The sequence below is a fragment of the Dromiciops gliroides genome, chromosome 5, assembly GCF_019393635.1.
Source record: "Dromiciops gliroides isolate mDroGli1 chromosome 5, mDroGli1.pri, whole genome shotgun sequence".
NCBI classification, from domain to species: Eukaryota; Metazoa; Chordata; class Mammalia; order Microbiotheria; family Microbiotheriidae; genus Dromiciops; species Dromiciops gliroides.
This window is the reverse complement of record NC_057865.1, coordinates 257,986,998-258,004,490: the sequence shown is the minus strand read 5'-3', so window position 1 is coordinate 258,004,490 and position 17,493 is coordinate 257,986,998. Positions and strand designations below refer to the sequence as shown.

Genomic DNA, 17,493 nt, shown 5'->3' with positions numbered 1-17,493 from the left:
ACAACATACATCATATCGCATTATTTTCTTTTATTCCTCAAAATCAATGCTTCACATCATCTTTTAAAAAAAATTAGAAGAATTAATTGTTATATGATTTCCCACAGAGTAAAGTAGAAATTAAAATTGAGTGAAGAATCCAATTACTTATGTATTGTTAAATTCTAGTTTTCCTTATTAAATGAAAATATCACCCAATTTCAATGGGTTTCCAAGATTAGATTTGCAGAACAGTACTCAACAATAATTAGGCTAAGACAAGTTTAATATCTATGGCTAAAGGGAAATCTGAATAATTAAAGGAAAGTGTTTGGCTATAATAAATGTAAAGTTAACAAAAATTCACGGAAACAATTCTACAAAAGCAATTTAAAATAATTTACATGGTCTTTTACATTCATCTTTAGGCATATGTTTTTTAAAAGTTGGTTTAATTTTTAAAATATTGTCTAACTAAAAAGTATAAGAAACTGAATAATTCCCTAGATTTATAATGGGAGGGGACTGATAAGGCAATATTCAATGTCTGAATTATTTATCAAATATTCTTCAAGATTTCTATTAATGGACTTATACTGTACTGCATCAATAAAACATTTTAAATGACCTTCCAAAGCCTCTAAATCATTCAGCCATCACCCTCATCTACAGAAGGATTTCAATGACTAGAGAGGCTTAGCAAGTGAATGCTGATATAACTGAGGACCTTTTGATCATAACACCTAGCCGTCAGAATTTGAAATTAGAGGCACTTAGCAGAACACCTGACTTAGCTCAATCACTCAGAACATTCACAGGAAGACCAATTAGCTTAAAAAACAAAACCTGACAGCTTGTAAAAATGAAAAATCTGAGGAATGCAAAGAATCATGGGAAGATCTAAGAATGGACACAAGCTGAAATGACTAAATCAGGAAAACAATATACGAAACGACTGAAAAGTAAAAATGGAAACAAAAAATTAAAGTCCTGAACACAGTGTTATAATCATCAAGTTTAACCCCTAAGAAGTGGGGGGGAAATGGCAGGTAGGATATTGGCTATGATGTCAATCTTGTGGAAAGTGTGTTGGGGGCTAGGTACAAATAAGGTTAGAAACAGATTAACTTGTACAGAGTAAGCACTGGATATATATTTGTAGAAAAACAGGTAGGAGGGAGACTGATTTATAAAAGACTGAAAGCAAGGATAGGGGATTTTCTTAATTAGAGGATAGAGTTGGCCTAATCTAAAGGTTAAGTTCATCACTGAAGCTACAATAAGGGAGATGGTGTGAAGTAGGGGCTAGAACAGCCAGAACAAGTCACATAGCTTCACTATGCCTCAGTTTTCTTATATGCAAAATGGGGATGATTATAGCACCCAACTTCCAGTGTTGTTGAGAGGAATAATTGTGATAGTACATATAAAGTATTTTCCAAATTTAAAATCATTAATTGTGTGGTAATGGTGGTGGTGATGGTAGAATTAATTGTAAAACATGGGTAGAATATAAACAGAACTGCCTGGGATTATCAGTTCTCAGCACACTCTCTATTTCAATCAGCCTGGTCTCTCTGTAGATTCAGAATCAACTATGAAGACTAGGAATTAAGAAACATAAATACTATACTACTGAATTGTGTTCTTGTTCAGTCATTTTTCAGTCATGTCTGACTCTTCATAACCCCTCTTTGGGATTTTCTTGGCAAAAATACTACAGTGGTTTTCCATTTCCTTCTCCAGCTCATTTTACAGACAAGGAAACTGAGGCAAACAGTTAAGGGACTTCTGCATCTATAACATACCTATTAAGTGTCTGATGTTAGGTTTGAACTCAGGAAGATGAGTCTTGTTGATTTCAGACCAGGGATTCTATCCACTGCACCACCTACCTGCCCCTACAAAATTAAAACTATTGTTGTTTGTTTGTCCTTCATTCCCGAAGAGGATCATGACATCTGGGAGGTGAGATTAGAAATGCGTTTAGGGGCAGCTAGGTGGCGCAGTGGATAGAGCACCGGCCCTGGATTCAGGAGGACCTGAGTTCAAATCCAGCCTCAGACACTTAACACTTACTAGCTGTGTGACCCTGGACAAGTCACTTAACCCCAATTGCCTCACTAAAAAAAAAAAAAAGAAAGAAAGAAAGAAAGAAATGCATTTAACTGATTTCTGACATTGACTACCAATCCAATCCATGAAACTTTTAAGTTTCCACTATGGGCAAAGCATTGAGCCAGGCACTAGAAATATAAGAGACAGAATAAAAATCAATCCCTGACCTCAAAGAGCTTATATTTTCTTGAATGGATATAACATAGCCAGATAAACTTGGATCTCATAACTTGAGGAAGAGAGAGAGAGAGAGAAAGAGAGAGAGAGAGAGTTAAAAAGTCAAGGATGAAATAATCATTTAGGCATTTACTCTCAAGTAAATTAAGGAACAAATAAAACATCTTTGAATTGCACTTTTTTTCACTAAAAACCTTGGGTTTAGAGAAAATTATCTAGCCCACCTTATAATGACATTTTTGGAGGAGTAGGGCTTGGAGCAAGATTGAAAAGAGTTGATTTTGTGGTTTTGATACTTTTTTGGTTTCAAGGTTCAAGGGACATCAGTGTTCATTTCACTTAGTTCTTCCTAAAATGAGACTGCTGTTAGTTTTTACCAAAATCTGACTGAACAATCCTGGCTGGAAATCCTTTATGGTCAGAAGTTACTAACTCCAGTTGGTTGCAGTGAATAGGGAATATTTTGGATCACAGGATGGAGAGCCAGGAGGGAGATTGGAAATCACAAAGCCCACTTCTCTCATTTTATAGCTTAGGAACATGATGCCCAGAGAAGTTATTCAGAAGTTTTCCACAAAGCCAGCAAAAGCTAATATTAAGGGGTATAATATACTCCTGGGTAATACAAGAGCTCTCCTGTTAGCATCCTGTCATTCCATGAAGAAGATAAGATTACTCCTCAATTCAGTCTAATGAGATTAAAAGAGAAGAATTAAAACAAAAGAATTTCCAGGAAAATAATAGTGAAAGACAATGACAGATTTTTACTTCTGGGAGTAGTCTAATTGAAAGCAGCATGGCTTCCCAATATAGCTTTTATAAAATCTTCCGGCAAAAGAAAAAAAAATGTTTTGATCTTTAAATATTTAACCAGTCATACTTTCCGGTGCTATTTCAAGGATGCATCTGATGGTATATGAAGAAGTAATAGCCATAATATTCAGTATATGACAATGGGTTTCCTCATACAACTCCCATTCAATCCCATTTGATAGATGTACTGATATATTATTATCCCCTTTTTACAGATGAGTAACTGAGGCTCGGAGAATTAACTTCCCTAAGGACAAATAGCTCATCAATGTCAAAGTCAGCACTTGAATCCAGGTCTAAATAAGGCATGGCATTTTTTATTCACTAGGTGGCAGAGTGGATAGAGTGCTGGCCCTAGAGTCAGGAAGACTCATCTTCCTGAGTTCAAATCTTTACCTCCGACACTTACTAGCTGCGTGACTCTTAATGCTGCTGGTCTCAGTTTCCTCATCTATAAAATGAGCAAAAGAGGGAAATGGCAAACCACTACAGTATCTTTGCTAAGAAAACCCCCAAAGTACTAATCCGCTAAAATAAAATAGGTATAAACAAAGGATCAGACACGAACTAGACCCCTGACCCTGGGTGAAGAAAGTCCTTTACCAAGACAGATAAGCACCTTTTTTTTTGGATCATACAGAGTTGCAGAAAGCACTAAGAAATTAAGAGACTTGCCCATGGCCCTGCTGCCAGATCTATATAAAAAAGATATAAAATGTAGCGACAAGATGAGTTTTCTGTTTCTTGGCTGAGAGCCACTGTGGAATAGAGGCTCTCAGAAGGCAAGACTTATCTTTGCATCCTCCGTGCATACCCATAGTACTTGGCAAATAATGGATGCCTAATAAATCTCTATTGAATTGTTAAGGGCTAAAATTCTAGCTAAACTGTCTAAAATATCTAATGAGTGGTCGCCAATAAATTATAAGCTTTAGCAAGAGTTAGACTTTTAAGCATTTATTAAGGAGAATAAGAATTTGGTAAAGAGAGAGAGAAAGGCCTAGATTCCTGTCTATTAAAGGGAGAGCGCATTTATAGCTCCGCTCTCCACCAGAGTCCAGAGGAAAGAGAGTGAGACCGAGTGCCAGTCTCTTCCTTCCTCCTCCCACTAGCCCGCATCACTTCCTGACGCCAAAGAAAAGACTCCTGGTCTTGCCCTCAAAGACCTGCACTTCATGGGCGGAACTCTTCTACAGTAAGTCTCCAGCAGGTGGCGTCATTCCAATCGTTACAGAATAATGCTTGGAGACATTGTCTTACTTATATAATAACCAAACCCAAAGCATAGGTAGGGGCTTATCATAGTGAGTCATGGTACATAGGGCAACCAATGATTCAACCAGGAGCAACTCTACTAAGAATAGGAAGTGAAAATCAAAATAAGGAAATTAGAGAAAGAAAGGCCAAGGGGACAACGGCCATTCATTTTATGAGAGAAGACCTAGTATTAGTTACCTCCCCCTAATTATGTTGCTAAAAAGAAGGCTTATAGTGAAAGCAGCCCAAAGAAGTTATTGACAAGGTCAGCAATGACTTCTTTTCATTTTCTGCCCTCCATTTTGATTCAGAACTTGGATTTTATTTAAATAAACATTGTTCTTATCTCCCTAAGAGGAACTAAGAAACCACATCCTTGAAGATTTAAGTAATTAAGTTGTGTGTTTTTTTTCTCCTCTTCCTTCCTCCTCCTTCCTCCTCCACCCCTCTTGTCTCATAGCACTTTTAGAAACCTCCAATGTTGGGGAAAACATTTTCGGAGAAGACTCAAATTATTCCCAAATGAGGATTGGCTCCTTCCATAGCTGAGTAAGTTGCCTTCAAGATGACACCCATTTAGAGAGGAGTGGTCAACATTCTGAAATGCAGCTTGTCACAGCAGCATTAATCCTGCTTTATCCAGAGTCTTGCTCACTGGGCTCTCTTTGCCACCTCCACCCTCCCCCAAACATAAAGGTTTAATGCTGCTGTTATTCAGGAAGAGTACTCTGAATCTAGGACCGCACCAAATCAACAAGGAACATGTTTATCTTAGTCTTAAAGCATTCAGAAATAAATAGGTCAGAAATTTAGCTCTGGCAGGGTCCTGAGAGGTGATCTCATTCAGCCCCTTGATGGGAGACTGAAGTCCAGAGAAATTCAGTGACTTAGGTAAGTTTATATGATAGCAGAGGAAGACTTGAAAACAGGTCTTCTGCCTTCATTAGCAGCCTTTTTTCCCCTTTGCTGAGCTGTCTCCATCTATATCACAAATAGGTACTACTCAGATGCAATTTAGGAATTAAATCCACTATTCTCTCATTCTCTATCTCTCTTCACACATCTCCATCTCTTTTTCTCTCTTCTCTTCATACACACACACTATAACGCCCCCCTCCCTCCCTCCCTTCTTCTTCATACACACACACAAACACAAGCACCTCTCTCTGTCTACAGACACACAATAAACATCTTTCCCCTCCTCTCCCTCTCTCCTTGTTTCTGTCTCTCTATTTGTCTTTGTCTTTCTCTCTTTGTTAATCTCCCTGTTTCTCTATCTCTCTCTCTGTATCTATGTTTCTATCTCTGTCTGTCTCTCTATTACTTTCATAGAGTAAAATCAATAAATCTTCAAGTGAGAAGGAGTCTTAGAAGCTATCTTATTTTAGCACACAATCACTATTCCCAAATTGCTAAAAATGAAGGTGGGAAGGGGACAGCCTGGTGCAGTGTAATTAGTAAGATCTTCTTTCTAGATCCCACCTATAACACATATGGATTGTGTGACACTGAGAAAGTCACTTAAATTCTCTCAATGCCCCATAAGAAATCTCTGAGACTCTAAGTCACCAGGGAGGTATTAAATTGCATTAAAACCATGGGCAAGCCACTTAACCCCAATTGCCTCACCAAAAACCCAAAAAACCAAACCAAACCAAAAAAATTTGTATTGGAAAAGGGAATTAACTCAATGGGAGCTCAGTCAATTCCTTATTCTAATGTAAATATAGACCAAGATAATAAAGACATATGGATAAACATATAAGTAAAGAAGTAGCCACCTATCCATCTTATCCTTCCATTTATCTACCTATCTCTAAAATAATGATATATAGTTTTCCAAAATAACATTGGTCATCTTTGGATCCTGATAGGTGGGAAAATACTCATCTAGATTATTTGGGGGGGGGCAATGAGGGTTAAGTGACTTGCCCAGGGTCACACAGCTAGTGAGTGTTAAATGTCTGAGGTCTGATTTGAACTCAGGTCCTCCTGAATCCAGGGCCAGTGCTTTATCCACTGCACCACCTAGCTGCCCTGAAAATATTCATCTATCAAATAATCTTATAACTTGTTTGATCAATTTAATTTTTTTCTTTGTCCCTTGAAGTGTAACATCCTTTCACTCAATCTTAGGATATGGCATCTTAGATGGTATCCATTCATGACAAAGAGATTAAAGAGCTGTAGATTCATAGCTCATGGATATCAGACTGGGATTGCAGTCACTTCCAGGTCATGTATGCAATCACACGAAGAATGCATCCCACCCAATTCACTTTGGCAGCCTCAAGTGTCTTCTGAGCTTTTAAATTAAACATCTTTAGCCGAGCATTCAAGATGTCCTTTTTGTGTCATAGAATTGGATAAATGCTAGAGGTAGGGAGGGAAATATGGAGAGAAAGAGAGAGGATGAGGGGGATAGGATCAAAGTATCGCATAGATCCAGCACTGGCAAGAATCTCAGAAGACTTCTAGTCCAACCACCCCATTTTACAGTCGAGGAAAGGGAAGTCCAAAGAGATGAGAAGGGTTTCCAATTCAATGAGTACCTGGAGTAGGATTTGAACCAGCATTCTTTGATTTCAGAGCCATCATACTTTCCAATATATGCTACTTCCTCAAAGCTGGGGAGAGAGCAAACAAGGGATTGACCTGCTGCTGCTGCTGCTCTATTTTCCAAATTAGACACCCAGAGACCATGCTGATTGAATGTTTAGCCACTTAGGAGTTCTCAGTTCCCATGCCTGGGCCTTCCTAAACAGTCATTTCCATACTGGAACCTGAACTCCTTGAGGGTAAGACTTGTCTTGCTTTTGTAATTACTTCCCCAGCACTTATCACAGTGCCAGCAGATTGTAAATATTCAGTAAAAGATTTTTATTCACGTATTCCTTCATTCATCCAGATTGATTAGAAAGAATCCTTTACCTTCTCAAAAGCATTGTGGGGGAAATGGTGGCCCTGAGGACAGTCTGATTGCAGGTGATATACCTCAGAGAATATTGATCTACCAAGGAAGGCTTGCTTGGGGAGGGGGAAGTTATGGTGATGGGACACGGGGAATGGGCACAAATGAAAAAGCAGAGTTGTGTTATATGTTAGATGTTGGCACATATCCAGAAAGTGTGGGAAGTGCCCCCCCCCATATCATTATCTTTGGACAAAACCTCAGTGGCTTTGTATTAGTTCCAACCCTGCTAAGTCAAATAATGAAATAAGTAGAGCACATACCTAAGTGTTGTAACAAGTATTCAAATGAAACACAGCAGCCACAGGTGTGAATACTATCTAAGCATCCCAAAATGGAAGTGAAGCAGGGTGGTAGTGCAGATTGGCACTATGAAATTAAATAAAAAGGAAGTCTCCATTGAAGAGCTACATATTATTCAATTAACAAAAGAGAATTTTGGCATAGGGGGATCTCATAATTCAAACTTATTAATTGGCTGCAAGTGACACTCTGTAAATGACATCCCTATAAAGGAATGTGAGTCAAAAATGAATAAATATAAAAATATGCTTAGGCTAAGAGAATTAAATCAAACTGAATTTCCCAGAGGCTTTGCCCAACAAAGTTATTCAAGTTTGTTTTCTGAATTACCAACCACGACAAAGATTTTGATTGTTATGAATCTAAACAAGGTTGAAGTTCATACAGATGTAACCAAAATAAATCTCCCAGAATGATTACCCATGGGGTATTTGAAATTAAAAAAAAATTCAAGGAAATCAAAGATTTCAATGTGGCTAATTACATGCTATCTAATAAAGTGACCACAGGAAAGTCTACCACCACCAAGGATTTAGAACTGAGAAAATAGCCGAATTATGCTGGCCTTTACTGATCTTCTGATATTTGAGAGTTTGGGAAACTTATGAGGAATATAAGAATCAGCTCCTCATTACAGCAATCATCCATTTAGTCCAAGTTTGTGGGTGATCAGGGAATAATAGTATGGCATGCAAAATGGAATTTGAGAAAAGTGCTTTTGTGCAATAAATTTTATATATATATATATATATATATATACACACACACACATATATATAAATTATATATATATATATATACACACATATATACTTACACACATATTTTCTGCACATATAAACATATTGTATGGGATAAAGTCCTATTCCAATATCTGATTGTGACATGGCAGTGACCCTAAAAAACTAAAACGGCTTTGAATATATCCTTGGTGCCAGTTGTATTGTTTTTTGAGACCAACCTACTTATGTTTGGAGATTGGCTGATTGTCAGACAATCCAAGATGACTTTTTTTTTGCCACAGTTCTCAAAGACTATAGAGTAAGACATAAAATGACACAGCTAGTTGGCACAGCGATAGAACAATGGACTCAAAGTCAAGAAGTCCTGAGTTTGAACCCACACTCAGACCCTTCCTAAGTAATTGTCTAGCATATAACTTTGTCTAACTAAGGTATGGCAAAGGTAAGTAGTGAATGCATTCTAAGCATATAAGACACCCACCCTGAGCAAAGGAGCAGAGAAAAGAGATGGGATTTATGAGTATGGGGAGTAGAAAATAAGTAAATTTTCCTAAAGCACAGAGTACATGAAGGGAAAGTTTGTAAAATCAATCTGGAAAGAGAGGTAAATATCATATTGTGAAGGGCTTTAAATGCCAAATAGAGGAGTCTAGATTTCATCCTAGAAGCATGTAACTTCTTGAGCAAGAGAATGACATGGCAAAGCCTTGAAGAAAAAAAAAAAAATGTGAGTTAGAAAAAAACCCAATAAGAATTCCTGGAAGAGCTAAAAATGATTTTCAAAATCAATTAAGAGTGGTAGAGGAAATATTAGGTAAATAAATAAAAGCAAAGAAAGAAAATTATGAAAAGATAATTAAAAGCTTGGTTAAAAAAGATGAAGAAAAAACACCTTAAAAACCAGAATTGGCCAAATGGAAAAAGAGCTACAAAAAGCTCATTGAAGAAAATAATTCCTTAAAAATTAGAATTGGGCAACTGGAAGCTAATAACTCCACAAGACATCATAAAACAATAAAAGTCAAAAGAATGAAAAAAAAAATAGAAGTAAATGTGAACTATTTCATATGAGAAAAATGCCGGACCTGGAAAGAGGTTGAGGGGAGATCATTTAAAAATTATTGGATTACCTGAAAGCTATGATCAAAGAAAGAGCCAAGATTCCCTATTTCAGGAAATTGTCAAGGAAAACTTCCCCAATATCCTCCCAACAGAGGGTAAAATAGAAATTGATAGAATCTACTGATTACCACATTAAAGAGATTCCAAAATGAAAACTCCCAGGAATATTGTAGCAAAATTCCAGCAATCCAGGTCAAAGAAGAAATATTTCAAGCAGAAGGGAACCTTTTTAATGCCTTGGGGTACCATCATGTGTGAGATTCACCTATCTGAAAATCACCAATAGCTTCAGTGACTCCTCAGTTGCTTCAGGACAAAATACAAAATCTGTATTTTTACAGTGAGTGAATATAATTAACATTCACCACATACCACAGAAGCCTTAGTCAAGGCTATCAAGAACTTATTTAATTTCCCTCACACCTCACAAACAGCTATACATTAAGCACATCCAAGGTAATTCATTTTAATTAACTTCAATTTTCCCAACAAATCAAAAAAATTAACAGGTTCTCCCTTTTTCTAATTTAAATTTCCCTAACTCTAATTTAATTTCACATTCTTTTGTTCTAGTTTGGAGAGAGATAAAGAATAGCTTGTCATATATCTCTGGATAATACCTATATGTATATCTTTGAAGAATTGTTGAAACATCCTACCCTGGTCTCTTTTCTTCAGGTCAAAGAATCCCAACCCTTAATCATTTCCCTCCAATCCCATGCCAATCACTTGGGAGGTTTTGTCTCTGTTGTCTTCTCAATCTTTCTATATTTACTATAAAATACGAATTCCACTCCTTCTCCATATCCCAAGCACAAATGCAATTTTAGAAAACATGCCATTGGTTATGACACAGTTGCACTCAATAATGGTAACCTCTTTACTCATGCTTCTTTTCTTATGGTGTTTTTTTCCTTCTTTTTTCCTTTTTTTTTGGCCACAGAATTATTGCTATAAAGCTTGACATAGAATGATGCTTCAGTTTTATAAGCATGGATCAAAATAATGAAGACCTCCAATTGTCTGGAAAAAGATGCTGTTAGAGCTTTACAAACTTGAAGAACATCCTAGGCAAGTTGATATATTATTTTTTTCTAGTTCATTTATTATTATTTTATTTATTTATTTATTTATTTATTTTTAGTGAGGCAATTGGGGTTAAGTGACTTACCCAGGGTCACACAGCTAGTATATGTTAACTGTCTGAGGCCAGATTTGAACTCAGGTACTCCTTACTCCAGGGCCGGTGCTCTATCCACTGCACCACCTAGCTGCCCCAAGTTCATATATTATTAATGTCTGATATGGTGCCTTCATAAAATATGAAATTAGCAAAAACAATTTGTGAGTACAATATTAAACATATAAAACTCAGGTGGACAACAATACTATTATCCCCAGAAAGTTTGAGGACTTTGTTTAGAATTCATTGATTATGAACTGCCTAAAACTTTACACTAATAACAACAGTAAACTTGTTGGATTGACAATTGTCCAGCAAATTCAGATAAGCCATTTGTCTAGATTGTTTATCTACTGTTACTTAATACCATTGGAATCCCCACAGTTGTTTTCCCAAATCCTTTTGTCTACTACAATTACCCCTCTCCATAGTAGCGGGAAACTCCCTCCACAAAACACAGGTCAGCAATTCCTCTGTAACCAGTAATTTTAGAGAAGTTAAGTGATTTATCCAGGGTCACACAGCTGCTATGTGTCACAGGCTGAACCTAAACCCAGTTCTTCTGAACTCCCTATGCAATAGTTTCTCTCTTTCACATGCCCACTTTCCCTAGACCTGACCATCAACTACATTTCATAAGATGAAAGGCAATCTATGCTCTCTAACCCTCTCTTCTTCATCTGTCATGAAACATACTCTTTACTGCCTCAGAATTTTCTAGTATTTCAACCATACTCTCCTCTCTCCCCGTCTCCAAGGAAGAGGTGTCCATATCCTTTTGTAAGACTAACACATCTAATATATTTTTTTGCTCCTATCCCTTCTTACTTCTCTATTTTCTTTCCTCTTGATTTCTTTCTTTCATCTTTCCTTCCTGCATTTCTCTTTCTTTCTTGGTTCCTTCCTTCTTTCCTATTCCTTCCTTCCTTCCTTCCTCCCTCCTTCCCTCCCTTTTCAGCTAGGTCCTATTTAATGAATCCTGTTATTTGAATTTGCACTATTCAGAGAAACATTTATGGGTAAAATATGGTAATTGATTCTAGCCTATTGGTGATATGCAATAAAAATTTTAAATAGCCTTTTTATTTCTTTATTAATGTAACATAACAAGGAAGGATAATATATTTTTCATTCAAATTTATTATAAACTAATAGGGTAGTTATAGAAAGCATTATTTTTTAAAAATTAAAATCTGAATATCATAATTAAAGATAAGTCTACAGTGACAATATCACAAAATGCTGTTCTTGTCTTTTAAGATAAATTAGCAGTATAGATTAAATTGTCTCAGCTTTCTTTAAATCTTCATATCTACAATGGTAAGTAAAAATCCACATCTTAGCTAATGAGCATGTGCATATTCTCACACAGTGAACCAAGGTTTGTAGGTTGACCTGGAACATTATCTAAAATAAGTAATATCTTTAAACAAGATATCCTTGTCCTTGTACATTTTCCAAAATCTGGGCAGTCTCCAAAAACAGCTTTAATTACCACTGCTCTCCTATTTGACCACCATTGATGTTCAAAGATAAATGCTTATTGATTGACTGATTTTGACTCTTGTATCCAAGATTCCATTCGAGGTGTTAGTGATACCCTAAAGGGATTATAGTCCAATCAGGAGGGGAAAAGACACATAGAAAAATAACTTTAACAAGAAGGGGAGTGAGACAAGTACATTTAAGAAACCTAGAAAGAGAACTATGAGAAATTTGAGCAAGGAGATGTTATTTTCTTCTAGGGCATGGTGTAAAAATGGGCTCTCCATCCTCTCCAGTACATATCATACAATGTCCAGTTGTCCTTACTTCAATTATCAAAAATTCTAAGATAAAATTGTCCCTTTTTCTAAAGGTCCTATTATTTTAACCGTGGCAACCAATCTTGTTTCTTATTGGTCAGAATCTGATATCAACTAGTGAATGGTTCCTTTCATCACCACTTTCACCTTCTGATTGATGAAATAATCAGCAATTCAGCAATACACCATTTAATGCAGAATTTGGCCTGATTCCCACAGGAAAGATAAAGCTAATGTTCACAGAAAATGAGGGCGAGATTGGATATCTGTGAACATCTTAGTACAAATAGTTAACAGCAATTCCATTTAAATATTCTCTCTCGACTTCAGACAGCATCATTTTGAGGCAAATAGGATGCAAAGAGGAGAGAGGATAAGATGAATTATTGATAGTTAAACTGACTAATGTAAATTGTCTTTAATGACTTGAAGGGGGGAAAGTAGAAAAACTAAAAAAAAAACAATCTATGAGAAAATATTTGGTAAAGCATTTTATCACTCCAGTAAGAGTTTTTAAAAACATAATATGGAGTTTAATCTTTACTCATTTTTGTACAAAAAGTCAAATAAAGTAGAACAGCAGCCATAAAAAATTGATGCCACATTTTATTTTCAATATTAATGAATTAGATAAATTATGCAGTAGAAGGGTTGAAGAGCTGATAGAGAACATTGTGTGGCAAGCATTTAATAAATGTTTGTTGAGTGATATCAAGCAGAAGGATTGAAAGCAAGACAAAAAAAAAAAAGAAGTGTTTATCTGAATATAGATTGTCTTCCTTAATTATCATGGAGGTATACCATAACATATAAGAAACATTCCCTCAAATCCAACATACAACACTTCAAAATGAAGTAAATCGGACAATAAAACTTTGTTACAAAGGCATCTTAGAGATAAAATATATAGGAATTTTGAAGTAAACCCTTTCAATGACTCCAAAATTAGTTCTAAATGAGTGATAAACTTTTACCCAAAATTATTGCCTCTGGCCATGATGCAGCTGAACTCATCTGCACCACCCACAATGTTCTCCCTGTAGAGTCATGGTGTGGAACTAGCATCACCCACACTTCAAGCTGAATGCTTTTCCTCTCTATAAAAACTTGGGGGAAGTAGAATGTGTCAATATAGATCATGAGGATCCCAAGGAAAAGAGGGAACTTCTCTTTTTGTTGGCAGTCATTCTCCTCTCAAATAGATCTTTCATCTTCCTGTCATGGTAATCTTTCTAATGCAGAAGACGGAATGTGTCACTCCTCTACTAAAAATCCTATAGTGTTTTCCTACTGCCTGCCAAGTCAAGTAAAAACTCCTTTCCCTGGCATTTAGGACACTTTATAATTAATTCCAAACTGCGTTTCCGTTTTTATAGTTTTCCATGAATTAAGTTAGTCAGTAAGTCAGTCAATAAACATTTCTTTTTTTTTAAAAATAAACATTACTTAAGTGTCACCTATGTGTTAGGCAATGTATTAAATGCTGGAGATTGCTGTTCTTGTTCATCTTTCATTCTCAAAGAGGACCAATGACATCAGGAAGTCTTGACTTTCACGTGAATTGGATTTAAGTGAGGCAGGGCTATGCAAAGTCTTCAGTCTCAATTTCTTCTCCAGGGTCATCTTGGCAATCCTCTCAGACTTTAAGTTGAAGAGAGGTCACCAACCTGCTCTGGCAGAGGAAATTATGAATTTAATGATATAATCATGTGGTGTTTGATATTTTTGTTATTTATATTTTTTTTCATATGCTATACTTCAAATGGACTGCTCCCACATGGCTACTTATTGAAGTAATTTTTTTCTTTTTTTGTAATTTTCTTTTTTTTCCCCTCTCCAAAATCCTTCCCAGGCAGCATAGCCAGCTTCTTAAAGGCACTTCAATCCTAGGGATTATAGATGATCTCTTCCTCTTTGAATCTATCATTCTGGTCAGGTCAAAGTTGTGCATTTATTTAAAAATATTTTCAATTCTTTCTTTTCTTTTTTTGTTTTATACCACTATACATTCTCAGTATCCCAATATTTCCTCCCAAAAGAACCCTCTATATACAAAGAAAAGCAGTTACTGAATTTAAACAAACCATTGCAAAAAACAAATCTGACCCTGAATGCAACATATCACAACTATAATCTGTTGGCTCTTTACTGAGATCCATCACCTGTCATTCATGTGTTGACATTATAAACATTTATTAAATGTAAATTATCATTGCATGGAATATTATGATAACTAGGCAAGTGAGGTACTGCACTGGACCAGGAGTCAGTAAGACATAAATTCAAATCCTGACTCAGACATTTACAGCCTATATGACCCTGGGTAGATCACTTAATCTTTGTCTGCTTCAATTTCCTTATTTGTAAAATGGGGGTAATCATAGAATCAATCTCCCTGTGGTATTAGGAGGATAAAATGAGATAATATTTGGAAAGAACTTTACAAAACCTTAAAGTTTTATACATTCTAACCGTGAAGTACCTTTTGTTAGCAAAGCATTGTGCTAGGTATCAGGAGATAGAAAAATTTTAGGTAAGATACAATCCTTATTTTCAAATAGTTTACACTCTAATAGGTTGCTAACACAAGCTTAAATGCTATTATATAAATTAATTACGGAGTTTTACAACAAGGGACCATGTAAGGTTTGAGGGAAGAAGACTATTAATGACTATGAAGGTTTCATGGAGGGCCTGGAATTTGAGCTGAGCTTTAGAAAATGGATCAGAACTCAGTGAATAAAGAGGGCAAAGAAGGGCATTTTAAGAATAAGGAAGAGCATGGTCAAAGATCATGTCAGAGCACTCAGTATATTTGTCGTGGGCTCAAGTGGTCCATTTTTGCCTGAGCAGAGTACATTGCACGGAATTATATGAGATAAGGATGTTGGCAGGCCAGGGAGATGCAGGGCCTTGAGTTTTAACTTAACTCTGTAGGCAATAGGGAGCCATGAAAAACATTTCAGTAGAAGAGTGATAGTGTCATATAAAATATTGTCAATAGATTTTATTTTGGGGTGGATTAGAGGTAGGAGAGAGACCACTTCTCTAGACAGATGGTATTGAGAGCCTGTATTAAGGTGGTAGCATCAGGAATAGAGAGGATGATAGAATTATAGATATATGACTGGAAGGGTTCTCAGAGGCTAATTACTCCAATCTCATGGTTTTTTTATAGATTAAGAAACAGAGGCCCAGAAAGACTAAATTACTTGCTCAAGGTAACAACACCAATGAACATGAAGAGCTTTTTAAACATTAAAACACTATATAAATTTGAATTCCTGTTCATCCTTTTTGGGGGGAGAGGAATCAAGATAATCCATTAAAACCGATTGATAGAATCTCTTAAAGGTATCTGCCTTACTATATACTTTTACACATATCTTTGTATTACATCTTGCCCTCCCCAAAGAAGAGTGACTGGTATTCAAAATGAAGTTACACGTGGTAGAAATCCCCAAGCTAAAAGTCTTGATTAGTATATAAAGCAGTGATATTGATTTTCTTGTGTACCTTATTGAAATCAGACTCATTACTTTTAGGTCTCCCATGTAAACACTCTCTCTCTTTACATTCCAAGTATCTAAAGATATTCAGGGGGCCCACATAGAGGATGAACAGGGCAGAAGAGAGAAAGAAAAAAATTAGAAGAATTGCATGGAAGTTCACATTGTGCCAAAGAAAGAACATCAGTGGAAGCCAGATACAAAGTCATTTTTATCATAAAGAAGCTGCTCTGCTTAAAACAGGAATGATCTAATTTATAGCCCTCTCACTTTACAGAAGTGGGACTACCCTGGGGAAAAATTCTAATGCAAACAACTTCTGCTGAAGTTTGAAGAAGGCATTTGTCAGAAATGAAAACTGTGGGAAAAGAAAGATCCATGTCTTGAATTTTTTAACAGCACATAAGAACAGGAAAATATTGGTGATGCTAAAAAGGTTCCTGTGTCTTTTTTCAATAGGATATGAAGCTACAGGGCTACATATTTTATTTCATGATAAAATACTTTTCCAAAGAATTATGCAATTAATTTTAAAAAGCCACCAAAATGTAAAGCATGCATGAATGCTAAAATCGTTATCCAAATGACCCAAATTAATTACATTTCATACAACCCACATAGTGGTTTTATTTCTGGGAAACAGAGAAGTGGAGATTGGCAGATTTCTTTGTAGAATTATCCATTAAGAGGGTATTCAGGATGAGAGCTCACAGATCAGAAAGCTAGGCATGACATACTCTTCTGTCCGCAAATGTAACCCATGCTGTGAGTCCATCACACTGAGTAATGCTTGTCATTAAGCAAGTACTTACATTAGGTCTCAGCCTGGCTGCCAGTTCATAATATTTCTCAGCTGCTTCATTGAGGCTAGCTTGTCTGTCAGGGAAAGAAAAGAAATAGCATTTAATTGAAAACTGAAGATGGGTTAATAGAATCCCCATGTTGTAAAACAATGCCAACATTTGAAGTTTTGTTGTCTGTTTTAGAACTGCAAAAACACTGATTAAGATAAGGTCACAACAAAGTATAAAAAAACTAGATGATGTCCAAAGCAATAAGAAGAATCAGCAAAAGGGTGATTCAAGATTCTTAAAGGAAAAAAGTCAAGATAGATCGATCATATGTTGATTTTCTTTGATAGCCATCTGAATTTTTTCAGGTGTAGTTTAATACTCCACATTTGGCATTTAACAGCAGGAACTCAGGCTTAGCTAATATTCACAATGCTAACTGAAGCAGTTAAGGCCTAACATTGCAAATGGATATATCTTTTACTATTGAAGTATAAGCTCCTGTTTATGCCAGGACAATTCTGATGCATCCATCAACTGGTGCTCAATCTTTGATGGAAATGCATATCCATGTAACGTCGCTTCATGTCACAACATTATTCCCAGCAAGAGTCTTTCCATATAATACAGTCATGGCATTTATCCCTAAGAATTCAGAAGAGATTTTTTGACTATCATCTTGAAAGAGCTAAATTGCTAAACTGTAAATTCATTGGATATAG

At 36.1% G+C, this 17,493-nt stretch overlaps 1 protein-coding gene across 4 annotated transcripts in view; it reads right to left on the bottom strand.

Annotated features, from left to right (window-relative positions):
* TMTC2 (transmembrane O-mannosyltransferase targeting cadherins 2) overlaps positions 1-17,493 on the bottom strand; it is a 546,198-nt gene that overhangs the window by 64,540 nt on the left and 464,165 nt on the right. For 2 of the 4 annotated variants that reach the window (XM_043969066.1, XM_043969069.1), the window contains exon 11: positions 16,793-16,856. In XM_043969066.1, coding sequence (XP_043825001.1) covers positions 16,793-16,856 — 64 coding nt within the window. Of the gene's footprint in view, positions 1-13,279; positions 14,144-16,792; positions 16,857-17,493 lie in introns of those variants that run through there. The other 2 variants (XM_043969067.1, XM_043969070.1) reach the window with 2 other exon arrangements.